This window comes from Phocoena phocoena, chromosome X (assembly GCF_963924675.1).
Source record: "Phocoena phocoena chromosome X, mPhoPho1.1, whole genome shotgun sequence".
NCBI lineage: Eukaryota > Metazoa > Chordata > Mammalia > Artiodactyla > Phocoenidae > Phocoena > Phocoena phocoena.
The window spans coordinates 54,181,704-54,208,525 of NC_089240.1; the positions used below are offsets into that span (position 1 = coordinate 54,181,704).

A 26,822-nucleotide genomic window follows, 5' to 3' on the forward strand; every position below is an offset into this window, starting at 1 on the left:
TACTGGCAATTGGTCTGTTCATATTTTTATTTATTCCTGATTCAGTCTTGAGAAACTCTGTTTCTAGGAATTTATCCATTTCTTTTAGGTTGTCCACTTTTTGGCATATAATTGTTTGTAGTAATTTCTTATAATTCTTTGTATTTCTGTGCTGTCAGTTGTAACATCTTTTTCACTTCTGATTTTATTTATTTAGGCCCTCTCTATCTCTTTTGTTTGATGAGTCTGGCTAAAGTTTTATCAATTTTGTGTATCTTTTCAAAGAACCAGACCTTACTTTCATTGATTTTTCTATTGCTTTTTAGTCTGTATTTCATTTATTTCTGCTCTAATCTTTATTATGCATTTCTTTCTACTAACTCTGGGTTTTGTTTCTTCTTCATTTTCTAGTTCCTTTAGTTTAGATTCTTTATTTGAGACTTTTCTTGTTTCCTGAGGCAGGCTTGCATCACTATAAACTTCCCTCTTACAACTGCTTTGCTTCAGTCCCATGGATATTTGTATCATTGTGTTTACATTTTTATTTATCTCAAAATATTTTTTATTTTCTGTTTGATTTCTTCAATGACCTATTGGTCATTTAGTAACATGTTGTTTAGACTCCATGTGTTCGATTATTTTCTTTTAGTTGTTTATGTTGTAGTAGATTTTATAGTCTCATATTGTTGTGGTCTGAAAAGATGCTTGGTAATATTTCAAGAGTCCAATCATTATAAGCAGAAAAATATAATGTCAGACAACTGTAGTTTCTTAGGAAGAAAACACTGTGTTCTAAAATACTTTTTCATAAGTTTACTAAACATGATTATGGTATGTGTGTTTATTTGTAGGAACTGGTAACATCTAAACATAACAAACCAAACAGGCAAACCCTTGTGCCATCACTACCACCCCATTTTACACAAAGGGAGGCCAATGTACATGGATTCCAAGAAGGCTAAAAAGAAAAAGAGCTGATTAGACCTCAGATTGCCCACTAAACGGGATGACGGCCACCGCTGCAGTGGAAACACCAAAAATGAAGAAGAATGCCTCCAAGGAAGAGAAGCAGCAGCCTAAGCAAGAGAACACAGAGCAGCATAATGCTGATTCTGAAGAGTTGTTGAACTCTGAGAATGACCCTGAACAGATGAGCCTTAAAAGCAGCAGTAATGACAACAGCTGCCAACCTGGAGATGTTCAGTTGAAGAAAAAGGAGATTCCCTCTAAGGCACACCGCCAGCTTTGTAGATCACCCTGCCTAGATCATCCAAGCTTCTCCCAGAGTAGCATTCTACAGGATGGGAAGCTTGACTTGGAAAAAGAATACCAAACCAAGATGGATTTTGCTTTAAAGCTGGGCTATGCAGAGGAACAGATTCAATTAGTACTGAACAAGCTGGGTCCAGAATCGCTTATTAATGATGTACTGGCAGAGCTTGTCAGACTTGGAAACAAAGGTGATTTGGAAGGGCAAGTCAACTTGAGTTTGTTAGTGCCTCGGGGTCCCAGCTCCAGAGAAGTTGCAAGCCCTGAACTGTCTCTTGAAGATGAAATAGACAACAGTGACAATTTGAGGCCAGTTGTCATAGATGGAAGTAATGTGGCAATGAGGTAAGACTGGTATATTTTGTTTCTCTTTCTTTAAAACTGCCCTGTATGCAGACATTGCTTAGCAGGGTATCTAGAGGTACATTTCAATATACAGTTCTACATAATCTTCATAGCAACTTTATTTTACAGATGAGAAAACTAGAGCTCGGCAAGGTTAAATGACTTCCTTGAGAACACTTGATATAGGTAATATGTAGCAAAGTGAGGATTTAAGTTTTCTGGCTTCAGATGAATGAAATGAAATTAACATTTGTAATCTATTTTGTGCCAAGTACTTTGCATATATGATTTAACCTGCCGGTGAGCCAACTCAAGTTCAGAGGTTGAGTAACCGCCAAGGTTACACAAGTAATAAATGGCAGTTTGTATTAAAACCTGAATCTGACTCCAATGCTCCTTCTGCAATATCATGCAACAGTATGTGGCTATTAATGTTATTAAGAATATTTGACATTGGGCTTCTCTGGTGGCACAGTGGTTGAGAGTCTGCCTGCTGAAGCAGTGGACGCGGGTTCATGCCCCGGTCCGGGAGGATCCCACATGCCGCAGAGCGGCTGGGCCCGTGGGCCATGGCCGCTGAGCCTGTGCGTCCGGAGCCTGTGCTCTGCGGCGGGAGAGGCCACAGCAGTGAGAGGCCTGCGTACCGCAAGAAGAAAAAAAATGAATATTTGACACGATTTCTATTTTTTTTTAACATCTATATTGGAGCATAATTGTTTTACAATGGTGTGTTAGTTTCTGCTTTATAAAAAAGTGAATCAGTTATACATATACATATGTTCCCATATCTCTTCCTTTTTTTTTAATAGTTATCTTTTATTTATTTATTTATTCTTGGCTGTGTTGGGTCTTCGTTTCTGTGCGAGGGCTTTCTCTAGTTGCGGCAAGCGGGGGCCACTCTTCATCGTGGTGCATGGGCCTCTTCACTGTCGTGGCCTCTCAGGTTGCAAAGCACAGGCTCCAGACGCGCAGGCTCAGTAGTTGAGCTCACGGGCCTAGTTGCTCCGTGGCATGTGGGATCTTCCAAAACCAGGACTCGAACCCATGTCACCTGCATTAGCAGGCAGATTCTCAACCACTGCTCCACCAGGAAAGCCAATCTCTTCCCTCTTGTGTCTCCCTCCCTTCCACACTCCCTATCCCAACACTCTAGGTGGTCACAAAGCACCGAGCTGATCTTCCGGTGCTATGCAGCTGCTTCCCACTAGCTATCTATTTTACGTTTGGTAGTGTATATATGTCCATGCCACTCGCTCACTTTGTCACATCTTACCCTTCCCCCTTCTCATATCCTCAAGTCCATTCTCTAGTAGGTCTGTGTCCTTATTCCTGTCTTACCCCTAGGTTCTTTGTGACATATTTTTTCTTAGACACCGTATATATGTGTTAGCATAAGGTATTTGTTTTCTCTTTCTCACTTACTTCACTCTATGACAGACTCTAGGTTCATCCATCTCACTACAAATAACTCAATTTCATTTCTTTTTATGGCTGAGTAATATTCCATTGTATATATGAGCCACATCTTCTTTATCCATTCACCTGTTGATGGACACTTAGGTTAATTCCATGTCCTGGCTGTTGTAAACAGAGCTGCAATGAACATTTAGGTACATGACTCTCTTTGAATTATGGATTTCTCAGGGTGTATGCCCAGCACTGGGATTGTTAGGTCATATGGTAGTTCTATTTTTACATTTTCAAGGAACCTCCACACTGTTCTCCATAGTGGCTGTATCTATTTACATTACAACCAACAGTGTAAGAATGTTCCCTTTTCTCCACACCCTCTACAGCATTTATTGTTTCTAGATTTTTTTGATGATGGCCATTCTGACTGGTGTGAGATGATATCTAATTGTAGTTTTGATTCACATTTCTCTAATGATTAATGATGCTGAGCATTCTTTCATGTGTTGTTGGCAATCTGTATATCTTCTTTGGAGAAATGTCTATTTAGGTCTTCTGCCCATTTTGGATTGGATTGTTTGTTTTTTGTTATTGAGCTGTATGAGCTGCTTGTAAATTGTGGATATTAATCCTTTGTCAGTTGCTTTGTTAGCAAATACTTTCTCCCATTCAAAGGGTTTTCTTTTGGTCTTGTTTATGGTTTCCTTTGCTGGCCAAAAGCTTTGAAGTTTCATTAGGTCCCATTTGTTTATTTTTGTTTCCATTTCTCTAGGAGGTGGGTCAAAAAGGATCTTGCTGTGATTTATGTCATAGAGTGTTTTGCCTATGTTTTCTTCTAAGAGTTTGATGGTGTCTGGCCTTACATTTAGGTCTTCAATCCATTTTGAGTTTATTTTTGTGTATGGTATTAGGGAGTGTTCTAATTTCATTCTTTTACATGTCCAGTTTGCCCAGCACCACTTACTGAAGAGGCTGTCTTTTATACACTGTATATTCTTGCCTCCTTTATCAAAGATAAGGTGACCATATGTGTGTGGGTTTATCTTTGGGCTTTCTATCCTGTTCCATTGATCTATATTTCTGTTTTTGTGCCAGTCCCATACTGCCTTGATTACTGTAGCTTTGTAGTATAGTCTGAAGTCAGGGAGCCTGATTCCTCCAGCTCCATTTTTCGTTTGCAAGATTGCTTTGGCTCTTAGGGGTCTTTCGTGTTTCCATGCAAATAGTGAAATATTTGCTTCTAGTGCTGTGAAAAATGCCAGTGGTAGTTTGATAGGGATTGCATTGAATCTGTAGATTGCTTTGGGTAGTAGAGTCATTTTCACAATGTTGATTCTTCCAGTCCAAGAACATGGTATATCTCTGCATCTAGTTGTATCAACTTTAATTTCTTTCAGCAGTGTCTTATAATTTTCTGCATACAGGTCTTTTTTCTCCTTAGGTAAGTTTATTCCTAGATATTCTTTTTTTGAAATGGTAAATGGGAGTGTTTTCTTAATTTCACTTTCAGATTTTTCATCATTAGTGTATAGGAATGCCAGAGATTTCTGTGCATTAATTTTGTATCCTAGTACTTCACCAAATTCATTGATTAGATCTAGTAGTTTTCTGGTAGCTTCTTTATGATTCTCTATGTATAGTATCATGTCATCTGCAAACAGTGACATCTTTAATTCTTCTCTTTTGATTTGGATTCCTTTTATTTCTTTTACTTCTCGGATTGTTGTAGCTAAAACTTCCAAAGCTATGTTGAATAAGAATGTGAGAGTGGGCTACCTTGTCTTGTTCATGATCTTATTGGAAATGGTTTCAGCTTTTCACCATTAAGGATGATGTTGACTGTGGGTTTGTCATATATGGCCTTTATTATGTTGAGGAAAGTTCCCTCTATGCCCAGTTTCTGCAGGGTTTTTATCAAAAATGGGTGTTGAATTTTGTCAAAAGCTTTCTCTGCATCTGTTGAGAGGATCATATGGTTTTTCTTCTTCAATTTGTTAATGTGGTGTATCACGTTGATTGATTTGCGTATATTGAAGAATCCTTGCATTCCTGGAAGAAACCCCACTTTCTCATGGTGTATGATCCTTTTAATGTGCTGTTTGATTCTGTTTGCTAGTATTTTGTTGAGGATTTTTGCATCTATATTCGTCAGTGATATTGGCCTGTAGTTTTCTTTCTTTGTGACATCTTTGTCTGGTTTTGGTATCAGGGTGATGGTGGCCTCGTAGAATGATTTTGGGAGTGTTCTTCCCTCTGCTATATTTTGGAAGAGTTTGAGCAGGATAGGTCTTATCTGTTCTTTAAATGTTTGATAGAATTTGCCTGTGAAGCCATCTGATCCTGGGCTTTTGTTTGTTGGAAGATTTTTAATCATGGTTGCAATTTCAGTGCTTGTGATTGGTCTGTTAGTATTTTCTGTTTCTTCCTGGTTCAGTCTCGGCAGGTGGTGCATGTCTAAGAATTTGTCCATTTCTTCCAGGTTGTCCATTTTATTGTCATAGAGTTGCTTGTAGTAATCTCTCATGATCTTTTGTATTTCTGTAGTGTCAGCTGTTACTTTTCCCTTTTCATTTCTAATTCTATTGATTTGAGCCTTCTCCCTTTTTTTTTGGTAAGTCTGGCTAATGGTTTATCAATTTTGTTTATTTTCTCAAAGAACCAGGTTTTAGTTTCATTGATCTTTGCTTTTGGTTCCTTCATGCATTTCTGATCTGCTCTTTATGATTTCTTTCCTTCTGCTAACTTTGGGGGTTTTTTTGTTTTTCTTTCTCTAATTGCTTTAGGTGCAAAGTTAGGTTGTTTATTGGAGCTGTTTCCTGTTTCTTATGGTAGGATTTTATTTCTATAAACTTCCGTCTTTGAACTGTTTTTGCTGCATCCCATATGTTTTGGGTCACCGTGTCTCCATTGTCATTTGTTTCTAGGTATTTTTTGATTTCTTCAGTGATCACATGGTTATTAAGTAGTGTATTGTTTAGTCTCCATGTGTTTGTATTTTTTACAGATCTTTTCCTGTAATTGATATCTAATCTCATAGCATTGTGGTCGGAAAAGGTACTTGATATGATTTCAATTTTCTTAAATTTACCAAGACCTGATTTGTGACCCAAGATATGATCTAACCTGGAGAATGTTCCCTGAGCCCTTGAGAAAAATGTGTATTCTGTTGTTTTTGGATGGAATGTCCTACAAATATCAATTAAGTCCATCTTGTTTAATCATTTACAGCTTGTTTTTCCTTATTTAATTTCATTTTGGATAATCTGTCCATTGGTGAATGTGGGGTGTTAAGATCCCCTACTATGATTGTGTTACTGTCGATTTCCCCTTTTATGGCCGTTAGTATTTGCCGTATGTACTGAGGTGCTCCTATGTTGGGTGCATAAATATTTACAATTGTGATATCTTCTTCTTGGTTTTATCCCTTGATCATTATGTAGTGTCCTTCTTTGTCTCTTGTAATAGTCTTTATTTTAAATTCTATTTTGTCTGATATGAGAATTGCTACTGCAGCTTTCTTTTGATTTCCATTTGCATGGAATATCTTTTTCAATCCCCTCAGTTTCACTCTCTATGTGTCCTTAGGTCTGAAGTGGGTCTCCTGTAGACAGCATATATATGGGTCTTGTTTTTGTATCCATTCAGCCAGTCTGTGTCTTTTGGTGGGAGCATTTAATCCATTTACATTTAAGGTAATTATTGATATGTATGTTCCTATTCTGATATTCTTAATTGTTTTGGGTTTGTTATTGTAGGTATTTTCTTTCTCTTGTGTTTCTTGCCTAGAGAAGGTCCTTTAACATTTGTTGTAAAGCTGGTTTGATGTTGCTGAATTCTCTCAGGTTTTGCTTGTCTGTAAAGCTTTTAATTTCTCCATCAAATCTGAATGAGATCCTTGGTGGGTAGAGTAATCTTAGTTGTATGTTTTTCTCCTTCATCACTTTAAATATGTCCTGCCACTCCCTTCTGGCTTGCAGAGTTTCTGCTGAAAGTTCAGCTGTTAACCTTATGGGGATTCCCTTGTGTGTTATTTGTTGTTTTTCCCTTGCTGCTTTTAACATGTTTTATTTGTATTTAATTTTTGATAGTTTGATTAATATGTGTCTTGGCATGTGTCTCCTTGGATTTATCCTGTATGGGACTTTCTGTTATTCCTGGACTTGATTAACTATTTCCTTTCCCATATTAGGTAAGTTTTCAACTATAATCTCTTCAAATATTTTCTCAGTCCCTTTCTTTTTCTCTTCTTCTTCTGAGACCCCTATAATTCAAATGTTGGTGTGTTTAATATGTCCCAGGTGTCTCTGAGACTGTCCTCAGTTCTTTTCATTCTTTTTTCTTTACTCAGCTCTGCAATAGTTATTTCCACTATTTTATCTTCCAGGTCACTTATCCATTCTTCTGCCTCAGTTATTCTGCTATTGATCCCTTCTAGAGTAGTTTTAATTTCATTTATTGTGTTGTTCATCATTGCTTGTTTCCTCTTTAGTTCTTCTATGTCCTTGTTAAATGTTTCTTGCATTTTCTCTATTCTATTTCCAAGATTTTGTATCATCTTTACTATCATTATTCTGAATTCTTTTTCAGGTAGACTGCTTATTTCCTCTTCATTTGTTAGGTCTGGTGGGTTTTTCCTTGCTCCTTCATCTGCTGCGTGTTTTTCTGTTTTCTCATTTTGCTTATCTTACTGTGTTTGTGGTCTCCTTTTCGCAGGCTGCATCTTTGTAGTTCCCGTTATTTCTGTTGTCTGTCCCAGTGGGTAAAGCTGTTTCAGTGGGTTTTGTAGGCTTCCTGGTGTAGGGGACTAGTGCCTGTGTTCTGGTGGATGAGGCTGGATCTTGTCTTTCTGGTGGGCAGGTCCACTTCTGCTTGTATGTTTTGGGGTGTCTGTGGACCTATTATGATTTTAGGCAGCCTCTCTGTTAATGGATAGGGCTGTGTTCCTGTCTTGCTGATTGTTTGGCATAGGGTATCCTGCACTGTAGCTTGCTGGTCATTGAGTGAAGCTGGGTGTTGGTGTTGAGATGGAGATCTCTGGGAGATTTCTGCTGTTTGATATTACATGGAGCTGGGAGGTATCTTATGGACCAGTGTCCTGAATTTGACTCTCCCACCTCAGAAGCACAGCACCGACTCCTGGCTGGAGCACCAAGAGTCTTTCATCCACACAGCTCAGAATAAAAGGGAGAAAAAAATAGAAAGAAAGAAAGAAAGAAAGAAAGAAAGAAGATAAAATAAAATAAAGTTATTAAAATAAAAAATAACTGTGAAGAAAAAAAATCTTTAAGTAAAAAAAAAAAACGGATGGACAGAAACCTAGGACAAATGGTGAAAGCAAAGCTATAAAGACAAAATCTCACACAGAAACATACACATACACACTCCCACAAAGAGGAAAAGGGGAAAATATAATATATCTTGCTCCCAATGTCCACCTCCTCAATTTAGGATGATTCGCTGTCTATTCAGGTAATCCACAGATGCAGGGTACATCAAGTTGATTGTGGAGATTTAATCTGCTTCTTCTGAGGCTGCTGGGAGAAATTTCCCTTTCTCTTCTTTGTTCACACAGCTCCTGGTGTTCAGCTTTGGATTTGGCCCCACTTCTGTGTGTAGGTCGCCTGAGGGCGTCTGTTCTTTACTCAGGCAGGACGGGGTTAAAGGAGCAGCTGATTTGGTGGCTGTGTCTCAGTCAGGCCGGGGTGAGGGAGGGGTACGGATGCGGGGCAAGCAGAGGCCTGTGTAATGATTCAGCAGCCTGATGCATGCCATGCGTTCTTCTGGGGAAGTTGTCCCTGGATCACGGGACCCTGGCAGTGCCAGGCTACACAGGCTCCAGGGAGGGGAGGTGTGGGTAGTGACCTGTGCTTGCACACAGGCTTTTTGGTGGCTGCAGTAGCAGCCTTAGCATTCCATGCCCATCTCTGTGGTCTGTGCTGATAGCCACATCTAGCGCCGGTCTCTGGAGCTCTTTAAGCAGCGCTCTTGGTCCCCTCTCCTCTCACACCAGGAATCAAAGAGGGAAGAAAAAGTCTCTTGCCTCTTCGACAGGTCCAGACTTTTCCCCAGACTCCCTCCCGGCTAGCCGTGGTGCACTAGCCCCCTTCAGCCTGTGTTCACGCCACCAAACCCAGTCCTCTCCCTGAAATCCGACCAACGCCAGAGCCTCAGCTCCCAGCCCCCGCCCACCCCGGCAGGTGAGCAGACAAGCCTCTTGGGCTGGTGAGTGCCAGTCGGCACCAATCCCCCATGCAGGAGTCTCTCCGCTTTGCCCTCTGCACCCTTGTGGCTGCACTCTCCTCCGTGGCTCTGCAGCTTCCCCCCTCCACCATCCGCAGTCTCAGCCCACAAAGGGGCTTCTAGTGTGTGGAAACCTTTGCTCCTTCACAGCTCCCTCCCACTGGTTCAGGTCCCATCCTTATTCTTTTGTCTCTGTTTTTTCTTTTTTTCTTTTGCCCTACCCATGTACGTGGGGAGTTTCTTGCCTTTTGGGAGGTCTGAGGTCTTCTGCCAGCATTCAGTGCATGTTCTATAGGAGCAGTTCCACGTGTAGATGTATTTCTGATGTATCTATGGGGAGGAAGGTCATCTCCGCGTCTTACTCTTCCACCATCTTCTCAAATCCATCTGACGTAGTTTCTAGTAGCAGGGAATAGATTTACAGAATTATTTTTTCGAATATTATTTTTTTATTTTTTAGTAAAGTACAGTTATTTACAATACTATATTAATTTTAGGTGTACAACATAGTGAGTCAGTATTTTATAGTATTGAATCAGTATAGTAAAATTCAATATTTTACTACATTTAAAGTTATTATAAAATATTGACTATTTCTCTATGACTGTTCTCTGCACTATACAATAAATCCTTGTATCTTATTTATTTTATACATAGCAGTTGGTACCTCTTAATCTCCTACCCCTATATTGCCCCTCCTCCATCCTTCTTCCCAGTGATAACCACTAGTGTGTTCTCTATATCTGTGAGTCTGTTTCTGTTTTGCTATATTCATTCGTTTTATTTTTTAGATTCTACATATAAGTGGTAGCATACAGTAATTACCTTTCTCTGATTTTTTCACCAAGCATAATACCCTCTAGGTCCATTCAAATTTTTTCAAATGACAAAATTTCATTCTTTTTTAAGGCTGAGTAATATTTCATTGTATATACACCACAGCTTCTGTATCCAATCATCTGTTTATGGACACTAAGGTTGCTTCCATATCTTGACTATTATAAATAATGCTGCTATGAACATTGGGGTGCATATATTTTTTCCAAATCAGTGATTTTGTTCTCTTCAGATATATACACAGGGATGGAATAACTGGATCATATGGTAGTGCTATTTTTAGTTTTTTGAAGAATCTCCTTAGTATTTTTATAATGGCTACACCAGTGTACATTCCCACCAACAGTACAGTAGGGCTCCCTTTTCTCCACATCCTCACCAACACTTGTTATTTTTTGTGGTCCTTTTGACAATAGCCATTCTGACAGGTGTGAGGTGATGTCTCACTTTAGTTTTTATTTGGATTTTGGAGATGATTAGCAACGTTGAGCATCTTTTCATGTACCTGTTGGCCATCTGTATGTCTTCTTTGGAAAAATGTCTACTCAGGTCTTCTGCCCATTTTTTAATTGAGTTGTTTGGCTTTTTTACGTTGAGTTGTATGTGCTGTTTATATATTTTGGACATTAACCCCATATCAGTCATATCACTAACAAATATTTTCTCCCATTCAGTAGGCTGTCTTTTCATTTTGTCAAAGGTTTCCTTTGCTGTGCAGTAGCTTTTAAGTCTAATTAGGTGCCATTTGTTTATTTTTACTTTTATTTCCTTTGCTTTGGGAAACAGATCCAAAAACATATCGCTCTGATTTATGTCAGAGTGTTCTGCCTATGTTTTCCTTTAGGAGTTTTATGGTTTACAGTCTTACATTTAGATCTTTAATTCATTTTGAATTTATTTTTTATGTGGTGTTAGAGAATTTTCTAATTTCATTCTCTTATATGTAGCTGTCCAGTTTTCCTAGCACCACTTATTGAAGAGACTGTCTTTTCTCCATTGTGTATTCTTGCCTCCTTTGTTGTACATTAATTGACCATAAGTGTGTGTTTTTTCCTAGGCTCTCTATTCTTTTCTATTGAGTTATGTGTCTGTTTTTGAGCCAGTACCATACTGTTCTGATTACTGTAGCTTTGTAGTATAGTCTGGATTCAGGGAGTATTATTTCTCCAGTTCTGTTTTTCTTTCTCAAGTTGTTTTGGCTATTAGGGGTCTTTTGTGTTTCCATACAAATTTTTAAATTATTTGTTGTAGTTCTGTGAAAAATGCCCTTGATACTTTGTTAGGGATTACATTGAATCTGTAGGTTGCATTGGGTAATATAGTCATTTTAACAGTATTAATTCTTCCAATTTAAAAACAGGGTATATCTTTCAATCTGTTTGTGTCCTCCTCAATTTCTCTTATCAGTGTCTTACAGTTTTCTGAGTACATGCCTTTTACCTCCATAAGTAGCTTTATTCCTAACTATTTTATTCTTTTTGATGTGATGGTGGAAAGGATTGTTTCCTGAATTTCTCTTTCCAACAGTTCATTTTTAGTGTATAGAACTGCAACAGATTTCTTTACATTAATTTTGTATCCTGCAACCTTACTGAATTCATTTATTAATTCTAGTAGTTTTTTTATGGAGATTTTAGGGTTTTGTATATATAGTATCTTTTGATTTGGAGCATTAATCCATTGACTTTTAAAGTGATTATTGATAAGTATGTACTTATTGCCATTTTGTTACTTGTTTTCTGGTGGTTTCTGTAGTTATTCTCTATTCTTTTCTTCCTCTTGTGGTTTGATGATTTTTTAATGGTATGCTGTGTTCCTTTCTCTCTAGTTTTTGTGTATCTATCATAGGTTTTTGTTGTTGTTGTTGTTGTTTATAAATTTATTTATTTATTTTTGGCTGTGTTTGGTCTTCATTGCTGCATGCGGGCTTTCTCTAGTTGTGGCGAGCGGGGGCTACTCTTTGTTGCGGTGTGTGGGCTTCTCATTGTGGTGGTTTCTCTTGTTGTGGAGCATGGGCTCTAGGCACACAGGCTTCAGTAGTTGTGGCACACGGTCTCAGTAGTTGTAGCTCATGGGCTTTAGAGCACAAGCTCAGTAGTTGTGACACCTGGGCTTAGCTGCTCCGCAGCATGTGGGATCTTCCCAGGCCAGGGCTCAAACCCATGTCCTCTGCATTGGCAGCTGGATTCTTAACCACTGTACCACCAGGGAAGTCCCTATCATGGGGTTTGTATATGTTGACCTACAACTAAATGTATAGATCATGTTCTAAACTGATAGTCATTTAACTCAAACACGTTCTAAAAAATCTACATTTTATACTCCCCTCCCCCAAAGTTTGTGTTTTTTATGTCATATTTTATATCATCATGTCTACCCCTTAACTCTCTATTGTAATTATAGTTTATTTTACAACTGTTGTCTTTTAGTCTCATACTTGCTTATGTAAATTGTTGATCCACCACATCTACTATATATTTGCTTTTACTAGCAGGATTATTTCTTTCCTATAAACTTTTACTTCTTATTGTAACCTTTTATTTTCTACTTAGAAAATACCTTTTAACACTTCTTGTAGGGTCAGTTTAATATTGATGAACTCTTTTAGTTTTTGTTTGTCTCAGAAGTGCTTTTTCTCTTCTTCAATTCTGAATATCTTTTCTGGGTATAATATCCTAGGTTGTAGGTTTTTCACTTTCAGCACTTTAAATATATCATGCCACTCCATTCTGACCTGCAAAGTTTCTGCAGAAACATCAGCTGATAGCTTTGGGGGAGTTCCCTTGTATGTGACTCTTGTTTTTCTCTTGCTGCCTTTAAAATTCTTTCTTTGTCTTTAACTTTTGCCATTTTAATTATGATATGCCTTGGTATGTGTCTCTTTGGGTTCGTGTTGTTTAGGACTCTGTGCTCCCTGTGAATGGAAATTTCTTCTTCTGGAATTTTTCAACCATAACTTCATCAACTACATTCTTTACCTCTTACTCTCTCTCCTCTCCTTCTGTGACCCTTATGTGAATGTTAGTATGCTTGATGTTGTCCCATAGATCCCTTAAACTATCCTCATTTTTTTTTTTTTTTTGGCAGTATGCGGGCCTCTCACTGTTGTGGCCTCTCCCATTGCGGAGCACAGGCTCCAGATGCGCAGGCTCAGCCGCCATGGCTCATGGGCCTAGCCGCTCCGTGGCATGTGGGATCTTCCCAGACTGGGGCACGAAACCGTGTCCCCTGCATTGGCAGGTGGACTCTCAACCACTGCACCACCAGGGAAGCCCTATCCTCATTTTTTTTTAATTTTGTTTTTCTATTTACTGTTCTGATTAGGTGGTTTCCATTAGACTATCTTCCAGGTACTTATGCAGTCTTCTGTATCACTTAGTCTGCTTCCAGTGTGTTTTTCATTTCAGTTATTGTATCCTTCAGCTCTGACCAGTTGTTTTATATTTTCTAGCTCCTTGTTAAAATTCTCATTTTGCTTGTCTATTCTTTTCCCAAGTTCAGTTAGCCTTCTTATTACTAATGGTTTATACTCTTTATCTAGTAAATTATTTACCTCTGTTTCATTAGGGGTTTTTTTCAAAGGCAGGTTATTTTTCTTTCATTTGAAACACATTCCTTTGTCTTCTCATTTTGTTTAACTTTCTCTGTCTTTATAGAATTAAGTGAAACTGTTACTTTTCCTGATCTTGAAGCAGTGTTCTTCTCTGGGAGTGTCCTTATGCAGTCTGTGTGTGCCCAGTGACTTTGGTGGGAGAGCTGGATCTGAAATGAGCACAGGTCACATCTTCCCCAGGGGTGTGCTGACAGCTACCACCCTAGTTGGTGGTAGGGCTGGATATGGAGGAGCTAGAGCCAGAAACAGATGTGAGCTGGGGCTTCTCCTATGATCAATGGTTGTCACCACCCTATGGGGGCTGGGGTCCAAGATGCTGGAGTAGAAGCCCTAAGGATTGGGTCCAAGCTGGTCCCACTCTCTAAGTGTGCACTCTCCACCCTAGTGGAGAGCAGAGCCAGAGCAAGTGGAGTTGGAACAGTAGCCCAGTGAGGGCTGGAGTGGATGCTGGGGCAGTAGTGAGGAACAAGCCAGAGTCCCAGGCTGTTTTCAATATGCTTTCTTTGCCTTGTTCCTGGGAGTAAGGAAGTGTGCATGCACACTGTTCATGATGGAGTCTCAGTTTCTCACAGCCCCTCTAGTAAGTCCCACCAGTTTTCAAACAAGGTAAGGGGACTCATCTTCCTAGTGTGAGACCCCAGTGCTGGAATGCCAAATATGTGGCTAGAACCATATATTTGGCATCCACTCACTTCCTAGGGAGTATCTCCAAGCCTATGATATACCCCTCTACTTCTGTGTCCCCCGCTAGTAGCACAGGTCCCAAACTGATCACTTCTCCTCTCTGCCTGACTCCTTGCAGATCTTTCTTTATAGGCTTCGTTGTAGAAGAGCCTTTCTGCCAGCCTCCAGTTAGTTTTCAGTGAGAGTTGCTACACATGTAGATATATTTTTGATGTGTTTGTGGGGGGAGGTGAGCTCCCACAAACGTCCTCCTACTCTGCCATCTTGATTCCCCCTTTTTAAAATATGTTTAAAAATCACAGCATCATAATAGGCTATGTAAAGGAGGCTAGACATCTCCCCTGTTTTAATGAGGGGAAACTAGAAGCATAGTAACAAGAAAGTTAAGTGACCTGTACACAATATTCCAGGAATCAGAATGATGCAATGGGCGGTGAAAAGCGGAGAGTGATTTCTGTGTCCAAAGGACCAAAGGTAACTTTGCCCCCCTCCCTAATAGGCATAAGTAGAGTGATTCTTGAGGGGAAGAGGTATGGATCTGCTAAAATCAATTTTTTTTCCAGATCAGGCCACCCAAAACACTTTAGATTGGACCCATTTCCCAAGACCCACTCTTCTTTAAGTGTTTTGTGTTTTGGAGGTGGGGATGAGAAGAACCCAGGACTTCTTTGAGAACTTTGAATTCATGGTGATATAAGATCTTCCTTGTATTTGGAATTCTGTTCAAGGATTGCTGATTATGAAGGACGCTTTATGGTTCTTTTGCTTTGTAAGGAATAATGAAGAGATTAATTACCAAGGTAATTAGTTTCAACATATCTAGTCTTTGCCAATAGTAAACTCTCATGCTGATAGGAAGATAAACTTTTGTCTTTTATAGTAGTTGATTTACTATGTTAAAGATACCTCACACAACTTAAAAAGAGCAAAAAAAATCAGCACTCAACCTTATTTTTAGGAGCATGTTAAAATAGTGCATAATGGACAACATATTTTTTTTAATTGCCAACTGTGTCCTTGTTAGCATCTCTTCCTTGTATGACTAGGAAAGTTACTGATGAGTCCCATTTATTCTGCAATCACATTTCACACGGTCACAAGTTCAGTGCCATAGTCTGCTCATGATTTTTAGTGCCATTAATCTGAATTCATTTTGTTTTCCCCATTCTCCTGTAACTTTATCATGAGATTGGTACTTAAACTATATACTGATGTCTGTTTTTCCTCAATGTATTGGATGAGACTGCATTGAAATCATGATGCTTTGTCATTAATAGCATTTGTTTAACATTTGCAATAGTGGTGTACCTGTAATTCACATATAGATGTATGGTAAAATCCTAAAGGGTTTGTTCATTCAGAGAGCTGTTTCCTTGGGGGTTGGGGGGGATCCATTTCAGTGGAGTTAAGGCTTTCAAATGTAAATACCACCATATATTTTTTTTCTTAGCTGTGTTGGGTCTTCATTGCTGTACATGGGCTTTCTCTAGTTGTGGTGAGTGGGGGCTACTCTTCATTGTGGTGCACAGGCTTCTCATTGTAGTGGCTTCTCTTGCTGTAGAGCATGGGCTCTAAGCATGCAGCCTTCAGTAGTTGCAGCACCAAGGCTCAATAGTTGTGATGCATGGGCTTAGTTGCTCTGCAGCATGCGGGATCTTCCCAGACCAGGGCTTGAACCTGTGCCCCCTGCATTGGCAGGTGGATTCTTAACCACTGGGCCACCAGGGAAGCCACTCCACCATGTTCTCTTTTAAGTCTAGGAGAAGCCCAAATATTTGAACCTTACAAAAAAAAAAAGTCAGGGAGAGAGGCCAGTGACCCATCTGCTAGACTGAATTTGGCTTGGAACCTAGATCGTGAGACATATCTAAGCCACTTGACAGAACAAAGTGCGTTGTAGTGTCACTAAAACATTCTGTAACTTTCAGGTCCTAGGTTTTATATTGCTTTTTAGATAGGATTTTAGGTCCTAGCTTTTTAAAATTGCAAAAGGACATTTTGCAGGTTCAGGCTAAAACAGGTCATCTTGCAGGATTTATTTTCCATTTTTTCATTCATTTATTCCTTAAATATTTATTGATCTCTAAACTTTGCATACTGGGCCCTTATGTAGTGTTACTGGGTTGGCGTGCATTGTGTCAAATAGCTTCAACTAAGGAGGTCAAAGGAAGACCCAGACCAGCAATCTCTGTCCTTGTGATAGCAAGCAAAGAATTGCAGGCTACCACTTTGGGCTTAAGTGCAAAGCAAAGTTTACTAAAGCATAGTTACACTCTCAGAGAGAGAGTGGGCTATTTCTGTGAAGTGAAACCAGCACTCCTGTACAGGCTTAAGCGTGTTTGTAAGGAGCGTTCTGTGAGGAGGTGGGTCATGATCATGGGTGACAGGGGATCATTATTTGATTGACAGTCCCGAACTATGTAACAAGTTCATTATTGTACATGTGCTTACCCTTAATTCACTAAGAAAAGCCTACCCAGATGGGCAAAACCACTTACAGATTTTATTATAATGATGGTATAATGAGTTTGGGTTTACTATAGGTTATACGCCTGTCTGGTCTGGGCATGTGCAGCCCAGAGAAGTTCCCTCGTGTTATTGGGTTCCCTCTTTATCTTTATCAGGATAAATTGCCCACCACCTGACCATAGTTTCACCCATTCTGGGTGGGGTCAGGGGAGGGTCCTCAGATGGTTGGGGTGTAACTTGACTATTCCCCCCTTGTCTTTTTACCACTGTCACCTCCTTGCTGCTAATGTCAGGGGAGGGTCCTCAGATGGTTGGGGTGTGACTCAACTACTCCCCTCTTGTCTTTTTGCTACTGTTGCCTCCTTGCTCCTAATGTCAGGGGAGGGTGCCCAGTGGGTTGGAGTGTGACTTGATAGTTTCCTTCTTGTCTTTTCACCACTGTCACCTCCTTTCTGCTAATGTTTGACTAACTACCTAACATTCCCCCCTCAAGAGTATGGGACCCAATTCTTTGGGACATGGGCGATTACTGCTCTGGCTGCTTCCTGCTGTTAAGGGGCAGAGTCTTGATTGGGCCCCTCCTCTTGCTCTCCTTCAGCCAAGAGGTAGGCTGGAGTGATGATCATCAAGGGGTTCCATGTAGATCTTGGTCTCAGGGCCAGGCTGAATGGGCTGGTAGCTACCTCGCAGAACCATTTGGAATCGAACAGCCTGTATGCGTTCTGAAATGAGTCAAACAAGTAGGTTTATGATACAAGGGCCTAATAACAAAACAAAGGCTGTCAGGACTAATGGTCCCAACAAGGGCAACAGTCATGTCCATATCTGGGTCTCCATGGAGGAGAGGAAGGTAGAAAGCCAACTAGGGCCCTGTCCTGCTCTCTCTTTCAGATCTTCTATTATTTTGATGTTTTTCTTTAAAGCCAGAAGGTTTTCTTCAACCTGGCTGGAGATATTAACATAGAAGCAGCATGTTTCATTTAACAGGGCACAGACACCCCCGGCCTCAGCTGTTATAACAGGGGTCCCCAACTCCCTGGCTATGGATCGGTACCGGTCTGTGGCCTGTTAGGAACCAGGCCATACATCAGGATGTGAGTGGTGGACAAGTGAGTGGAGCTTCATCTGCTGCTCCCCATCGCTCACATTACTGCCTGAACCATCCCTGCCCCCCACCCAGTCTGTGGAAAAATTGTCTTCCATGAAACTAGTCCCTGATGCCAAAAATGTTGGGGACTGCTGTGTTATAACATTGAGGGCCCTCTTATTTTGTAAAACCACCTCAGCCAGAGAATCTAGGGCTGACTGTTGCTCCTCAATGGCTGCTACTGTAGCCTTCCAGGATTCCTGGACCATGATGGTAAGATTGAGAATGCTTCTCTCTAAGAGGTGTATACCCGCAAACCAAAATATTTCCTCTAAAGACACTGTGGATCACTTCAGGCTGATCCAAATGGCGATCCCTGGTACTTTAACAGCTGTAGGAGAAGAGAGCAAGACTGGATAGGGTCCCTTCCAGGTCAGCTGAAGTTGAGAACCAGGGGAGCCATCCTTCCAAGTTTTGATGAATACTTGTGTTCCTGGAGAGTAGAGGCAAGGAGAAGACTCTGGGGAAGGAAGCCTTTTTACCACATATTTCTGGAGGGCTTTTTGGAATTGTCCAAAGGAGGTGACAGAGTATGTCAGTAGGTCCCCTCATAAGAAAGGCCTACCAACAGCATTTCATAAGAGCTAAGGTTAAGTAAGGCCTTTGGGGATGTTCTGACCCTTAAAAGAGCAATAGGGAAGGCTTCCTTCCAACTAAGGGAGGTCTCAGGTTATTTTTCTTAAGGTATTCTTTAAATGTTGGTTGGCTCTTTGTACGTTTCCTGAGGATTGGGGTCTCCAGGAAGAATGAAGGTGGTACTCAATATCTAGAGCCTTGGATATCTGCTGAATAATTTGGTAAACAAAGGCAGGACCATTATAACTCTGAAGAGACAACAGGAGGCCAAATCTAGGGATTATTTCAATTAAAAGCTTCTGGGCTACCTCCGAAGCTTTTTCTGTCCTGGTGGGGAAAGCTTCCACCCAACCAGTAAAGTTGTCCAGAAACACCAAAATGTACTTATATCCTCAGTAGGGAGGAACCATTGTAAAGTCCATTTGCCAGTCTTCCCCTGGATATGTTCTGTGTCTCTGAGCTAGAAGGGCCAATGGGGGTGGCTTATTTCCCTGAGGATTGTTAGTCAGACAAATAGGGCATGATGAGGTTACCTTATTAACTACATCGTAAAGTCCCTTCCCAGAGAAGATAGAAGAAACAATCTGGTATGAGGCATCTCTCCCTAGGTGACAGGCCTCATGCAAAAATTTAATAATTTTCCACTGGAGTGACTGGGGCAGGTGAGTTAAGTCCTCTCTCCAGTACCATCCATCTGGGTCAAGGTGGTACCCATGATTTATGGCCCGTTTGATTTCCTTAGGCAGGTAAGACAGGGAAGGGAGAGAACTAAGGGAAGGAACTAAGGAACCCTCTATCACAAAGGGCTGAAGGGCTGTTTGTCGGGCAGCCTGATCAGCTAGCCGATTTCTCTTTGTTATTTCATCGTCACCCTTCTGGTGACTTCTGCAATGAATCACTGGTACATGGAAAGGCTTGAGGACTACATCCAAGAGGGAGAGAATTTGAGGTCCATACTTAACTGGGTTGTTTTGGACCATCAAGTAGCCACATTACTTCCAGATAACAGCATGAGCATGCAGAACCAAAAAAGCATATTTAGAGTCAGTATATATATTAAAGGCCTTATTTTCAGCCATGGTTAAGGCTTGGGTTAAAACAATTATTTCTGCCAATTGGGCTGAGGTCCCTGGGGGAAGAGTCCGGGCCTCAATAACCTGTGTCAAGGAGACCACCACATACCCTGCCCTTCTACATCCTTCAGAAACAAAATTACTTCCATCAGTAAACCAAACCTCCTCAGGTTTTGTAGTGGAATATCAGTTAGATCTGGTCGGGGCAACAAGGAATGATATATTATCTTCACATTGGTGAACTGGTAGACCTTCTTCAGGTAGGGGGAGCAGGGTAGCTGGATTTAAAGAGGAACAGACCATGACACATAAGTCTGGATTCTCCAACAGTAATGCTTGATATTTGAGGATCCTGCTATCTGTGAGCAAGAAATGGCCTTTCTCTTCTGAGAGAGGTAACCTGATGGGAGGTATATACTGTCAGGGGAGGCTTCTTCCACTAATAAGGCCAAGGCAGCAACTACCCTAAGACAGTTGGGCCATCCAGTGGCCACCAGGTCCAGTCTCATTGACAGATATCCTACAGGTCTCCAGACAGGGCCAAGTTCCTGAGTTAAGATTCCTAAAGCCATCCCTTGATTTTCTGCCACAAATAGTTAGAAAGGTCTATCAGTTCTTGGGATTCCCAAGAATGGGGCCTGAGATAGTAATGTCTTTAGCTGTTAGAAATCTTGGGTTTGGTTAGGGCCCAAGAGCAGAGGTATAGAGTCAGATTTTCCTTTCGAGGTCTCATAAAGAGGTTGTGCTTTTAATCCGTAATTAGGAATCCATAGTCTGTAATACCCCATGAGGCCTAAAAAGGCTCAGAGCTGCTTTCAGATAGTTGGTTCCAGCAGATCTAAATCCCTTGTATTCTATCTGGGGAGATACTTCGTTCCCCTGGGGAGAGGATTACTCCCAGATATTTGACTTCCTGCTGTGCCAATTAGACCTTAGACTTAGAAACTTTATAGCTTTTTTTGGCCAAAAAATTGAAGGTCTGGGTAGCATGAATTAAGGCTCTCTCATGGTCTTGGGAGCAAATAAGAAGGTCATCCACATACTGGATGATAGTCCCTTCCTCCAGGTATAGATCTTGGAGGTCCTTGGCCAGGGCCTGGGCAATAAGGTGAGGGCTGTCTCAGAACCCTTGAAGTAGGACTGTCCAGGTGAGTTGTTGTCCTCTATTCCCTTCCTCATGCCACTCAAAAGCAAAGAGGTAGTAGGACTGGGGGTCCAGAGGTATGGAAAAGAAAGCATCCTTTAAGTCTAACACAGTAAACCAGGAGGCTGTGCCTGGGATGGTCCCCAACAAGTTGTATGGGTTGGGGACTACTGGATGGAGTGGGACAACTGCCTCATTGATAGCTCTTAAGTCTTGGACCAGTCTGTATTCTCCGTTTGGCTTCTTAACAGGTAAGATAGGGATGTTGCAAGGAGAACTGTAAGGAATAAGTAGCCCGTGTTGTAAAAATCTGGATATGAGAGGCTGCAGTACCCTTTGGGCTTCTGGGCAAATTGGATATTGTTTCTTTTTTTTTTTTTTTTTTTTTTTGCGGTATGTGGGGCTCTCACTGTTGTGGCCTCTCTGGTTGCGGAGCAGAGGTTCCAGACACGCAGGTTCAGCGCCCATGGCTCAAGGGCCCAGCCGCTCCGCGGCATGTGGGATCCTCCCGGACCAGGGAACGAACCCGTGTCCCCTACATTGGGAGACGGACTCTCAACCACTGCGCCACCAGGGAAGCCCTGGATATTGTTTCTGATTGGGGAAAGAGGTTGGCTCCTTTAAGGTGATAAGCACTGGGGAGGCGGTTATAGCTCTCCCTGGGATTCTATCAGCCCAGACCTGGGGGTCTACTGGCAACTTATCTAAGGCTGGTGTGCCAGTTCTCAGAGGGGGCTGTGTCTCTAAGACTAAGAACTGGAGGGGTGTTACTGGGGTGGTTCCCCCAAGTAGCAATCTGGTTCCCAGCTTGCTGGGGACAGTGGGAGGGGGCATTCAGGTATGACCAGGAAGGAATGAGAGAGAGTATATCCTTCCCAGTAACAACACAAAGGGACAGTAAAGGGCCTAGTAGTAAGTTTACCTGAGACTCCTGTACCCTGACAGGAGTCGGAGAAGGGTCCAGAGAAGGAAAACTAGGACAGAGTAAGCGCCCCCTGTATCCAATAAGAAAGATATGGTCCTACCTGCCACATCCAGGTTCGCCCTTGGTTCCAATCCAGTAATACTGACGTTAAACAGGGGGCCCATTTGGAGCGGAGGGTCCCGTCAATCCAGGGTCATCTGAGGGGCTGCCCCTGGCCCCTGAGCCCTTTAGCCCAAAGGGAAGTTGGCTCCTCAATGGCCACTTTTTTGGCATTTTGGACAAGGCATCTTAGGAGGCTTGCCCTTGTGGGAGCATTCCCTCTGCCCAGTAGCCAGGCTTTTTACAGACCCAACATCCGTCTTGGCTTCTGCTGGGACGGGTCAGGGTTTCTCTGGATGGGGGTTGCCCCTGTAGGGCTACCAATAGTTGGGCCTGCCTATTTTCTTTCCTCTTTTCCTTCTCTGGGTAAGGAAACTATCTTTTAAGAGGTTGGATTAAAATTGGGTTTCTGGCAGATGGAACAAATCAAGCTCGCTTGTCTAGATGGCTAAACCGTTTTTACTAATATTTATGGAAAACAAGTCAAGTTCTAAATTACTTTACCCTCTTTTTCAAAATTTGCATTTTAAAACGATGGCAGAGATAAGGGTTCCTGAGAAGACCAGATAGCACATTGGCATCTCAAAGATACAGGCAAGTTTCTCTTAGGATGACTTTGTTTCCCCTTTGTTTAATACTTACAAGCCTCTTAAGATAAATAGGGAAGGTTTGGGAGTGGTAAAAGGATTGGTGCGCTTTGGATTATTTTTGGAGCCACACTCCTGGTCTTGTAAAGACTACACTTGTAAAACAAGGACAGTTTTGTTTTTCTTTTTTCAAAGAATTGGGTGGCTACCTCAATGATATTGAAGGACTAACATACCCATTTACCTATGTTGGGAAGTTTTACTTTTCCTCATTTAGCTTAGGGGAGAAGGTCTCTTCCAAAATTCCAATCAGGCTCTGAATATCAGCTATGATTAATTTAGTCAGACCAGTGGCCTCCTATTTTGGTAATCTATGTACAAATATTTTTGAGGATCTTCCCTAGGTTTAAGAAATTTGTGAGGGTGGTTCCCTTGCCCCTCAAGAAATATAGTGGCCCCTAACTTAGTTAATAAACCTCTTCCCATTAAAGGGATGGGACAATCAGGCACAAACAGAAAGGAATGTAAAAACAGCTGGCCATTGATGTTGCACAAAAGGGGTTCCAGGAAAATGTGCCCCTGCCTTTTCCCTCACACCCCCATCACATACTCTTTATGGTTACTAAGTTTTCCAATACTTTGGGTTAAGACCAAAAAGGTTGCACCCGTATCTATAAGCAAAATTCTATCAGGAGGGCTGCCACATCAATGACCACCCAAGTCTCAACATTTATTATGTAGATGGTATCTCTAGGCAGAGCCACTTTTGGCCTCGGGCCCCCTCAGTCTTCTGATTGTGAAACCGTCAATGGCTGAGGGGCCCCCATCACTCTCTGATGTCTGGGGCATTCCTTCTTCCAATGCCCTGGCTGTTTGCAAAGGGCACATCGATCGCAACTCTCCTTCCAGTGCCCGTTTTGTCCACACAGGGTACATTGGTCCTGTCTGGGTATCCATGGGCCTAGTGGTCCAGGAAAAGCCGGCCTCACAGTTGGTGGTCGCTGAGCAGACAAAACCACTGCAATCATTTGGGCCTTTTGCATATTTCTCTCCATGCATTCAGCATTTTTGGCCATATACCTATTGTAGAAAAACAAATAAGCCAATTGGAGCAAATCGTTCTTTGGAGTCTGAAGACCAGCAGTTGCTTTCTGAATTTTGTACCTGATGGCTGGGGCAGACTGGGCCATGAAATGCATAGACAAAAGGGCCTGTACCTAGGGGGAGGAGGGATCCATATTCATTCGGGATCCATGGCCCTGTAGGGTGAGGTCCCCTAGCTGACATTCTAGAGGTTGTAAGAACAAATGGTTTTGTACTTCTACAGAAACTCCCATGACCAGGATAGACTGAGATGTTTTCTGTGCCACTATGGTGTTTACCACAGAATATGTGACACCATATCTATTAGAAAGTCAATCAACTTATTCCTCACTGTCAATGTTACCTGGGGGCTCTTGTGGGAAAGTTAGAATCGGGCACCTCAAGTCCAAGGGAGTCCCCGGGCCTCTTAGAGGATATCGGAGCAAGGGAAATTGCCCTGCTGCGGAAACGGCTCCCGGTCCAAATTGGGTGCTCTGTCGGGTCTTAGATGGTGATACTAAACCAGGTTCCTGTGCTCCAGAGGTTAACATAGAAACTACTATTTGATCCCCATGGGTAAGGTAAATAGGAGGTGGTGAATATGTTGGCGGCATGGGTCAAAGTGCAGTTGGAACAACTGCCGGGGCAGCTTGCTCGGCCGCTGGAGGAGCTGGATAGGCTAGAGGGAGGCTTAAGTTTTGAAATAACATATTCCCACTCTCATTTTCTCCCTCTTCCCCTTGTAGAATAGGTTCCCCCTTAGGTTTTCTTTCAGACCGCTGCACCATAAGGTGACAGCCCTCTGACTCCTTTTCCTCCTGATGCAATAGCATAAATGCTTCTACATATGGAATCTCGTCTCTTTTCCCTGCTCTTTTGCAAAACACTTCTAACTGCGGTATCATATAATAATTGAGGGCTTCTCTGGTGGCACAGTGGTTGAGAGTCCGCCTGCCGATGCAGGGGACACGGGTTCGTGCCCCGGTCTGGGAAGATCCCACATGCCGCGGAGCGGCTGGGCCCGTGAGCCATGGCCACTGAGCCTGTGCGTCCGGAGCCTGTGCTCCGCAACCAGAGAGGCCACAACAGTGAGAGGCCCGCGTACTGCAAAAAAATAAAAATAAAAAAAGTAATAATTGAGTGAGCCATTCAGGGGCCATTGTTCTTCTGTTCCTAACATATATTGGATCTGCACCCTATTATAGTAGTATATCATATCTTTCTTAGTCATAGGCTCACAGCTATGTTTTGCCCATTTATCTAATATACGCCCCAAAGGGCTCTCCTTTGGGATAGATGGAGTATTTCTCATTTTTATAAGTTTTATAACACCAGAACTCAAAAGACACATATTCCAACACAAAAAGCACAAATTCCAACATCAACAAAACCAAAACCAAACCCACCAAACCGGTTCCCCAAATCAGGTAGAGTCCAACAACAATTCCCCTCTCCAACAGGGTACCCCAGTCAAACAAACTGGTTTGTCCTGTAAAGGAAAAGCCCAAATTGAGGGGGAAATATGTTCTAATGTGCACGGCAGAGCGACTTACTCTCCAAAATCGAGTCTGTGGATTTATAGAAGTTTGTCGGTTCCTTGCTTCAACTGCCAAGAGCTGGGGTAGCCAGTGCCGCTTCAGGGAATTTTGAAGGGAACACCCTCAGGACAAATGGTCCCCGCAGCTGCTAGGGCCTAGCCCCAGTATTCCCTGACTGGCGCCGCCTAGCCACAAGCAGCAAGGCTCCTGGCTGGCTAAGCTAAATTTGTTACGAGTCCAAGATCGCTCTGCTCACGGCACAACAGGCCAATAAATTGGGAGACGAGGTGTTCAGACAAGGAATAGCTACTGTATTCAGAAAGCCGGCAGACTGAGAAGATGGCAGACTAGGGTCCCCCCAAAACCCATCTTATTGGGGTCTGGATGCCAGTTTCTTTTATAGAATCAGAAAGGGAAGTAAAGTAAAAAGTCAGAATAGAGAGGGAGAGGTGGGGAGGAAGTAAAGTAAAAAGGGCCATCAGTCTTGAAAAACATCTTCTGGAATGGCCAGCCTTGGGGAAGGGATGTGTTAATTTCTTTTTTCTTGCAGCCATTCACAGGTGGGTAGGGTTCCCTGAGGCAGGCCGATATGTATGGCTATAATAACAAAAGCAACCAAAAGCAAATGCTAAGGTCAAAGAAACAGATCCAGTATGGAGTCAAAATTGGCTCTTCCCTGCTAAAATAGTTTTTCTAACTTTTTACAGTAGTCCCCTGTTATCCCCGGGGATTACGTACCAAGAACCCCAGGGGATGTCTGACACTAGGGATAATACCAAACCCTGTTTGGTATATACTCTGCTTTTTCCTATACATACATAACTATGATAAAGTTTAATTTATGAATTAGGCACAGTAAGAGATTAACAACAACTAATAATAAAAGAACAATTATAACAGTATATTGTAATAAAGTTGTATGAGTTTGTCTCTCTCTTAAATATCACTGTACAAATTCGGTGTCTTTTCCATCTTCACTTTTGCAGTTTGAGGTGCAACAGCAAAACTAGCATGAATTTCTTTTTATTTCTTCACAGTTTCATGGATAGAAGATTCGTTCTTACAGTAGACCTTAGCAACCTCAGCATATGATTTTTTTCTTTCCTTAAGTCAAGAACTTTCACTTTTCCACTTAAGGGAAGCATTTTATGGCCTCTCTTCAGTATATCCAAATTGCGAGTACCACTACTCTTGCACTTTGGAGCCATTATTAAGTAAAATAAGAGTTACTTGAACACAAGCACTATGATACTGCAACAGCCAACCTGATAACAGAGATGCTGCTAAGTGACTCAAGAGATGGGATATGCTGGACAAAGGGATGATTCACCTCCTGGGGTGGGATGGAATGGGATGGCACCAGATTTCATCACTCAGAATGGTGCACAATTTAAAACTTATGAATTATTTATTTCTGGAGTTTTCCATTTAATATTTTTGGACTGCAGTTGACCGTGGGTAAGTGGAACTGCACACAGTGAAGCCACAATAAGGAAAGAATACTGTACATATACTTTCTTCTATAAAATTTAGATTACATTACATGTAGTCCAAATCCTTTCTTTTCTCTTTTAGCATTACACTGTGAGCATTTCCCACATCTTAAAATTTTCAAGACTGTGACTTTTGTTGGCACATCATATTTAATTAAATGTGATAACTTTTCAGTCAGCATTTATGTGTGCCTTTTTTGCTATCAGTTGTTTTTTAAGCTTACTATATGTGCTTAAAATTCATCTCCAATTAATCCTCAATATAAACTTTATCTAAACCTCTGGTGACACCTCTTCTTTTTTCATCTGAT

At 41.6% G+C, this 26,822-nt stretch overlaps 1 protein-coding gene across 1 annotated transcript in view; it reads left to right on the forward strand.

The window, feature by feature from the left end:
• The first annotated feature begins 985 nt into the window (after positions 1 to 985).
• Positions 986 to 26,822, forward strand: part of ZC3H12B (zinc finger CCCH-type containing 12B) — a 31,339-nt gene continuing 5,502 nt past the window's right edge. The window contains exon 1 of the mRNA XM_065900982.1: positions 986 to 1,593. Within this exon, the coding sequence (XP_065757054.1) occupies positions 986 to 1,593 (608 nt within the window). The remainder of the gene's footprint in view (positions 1,594 to 26,822) is intronic.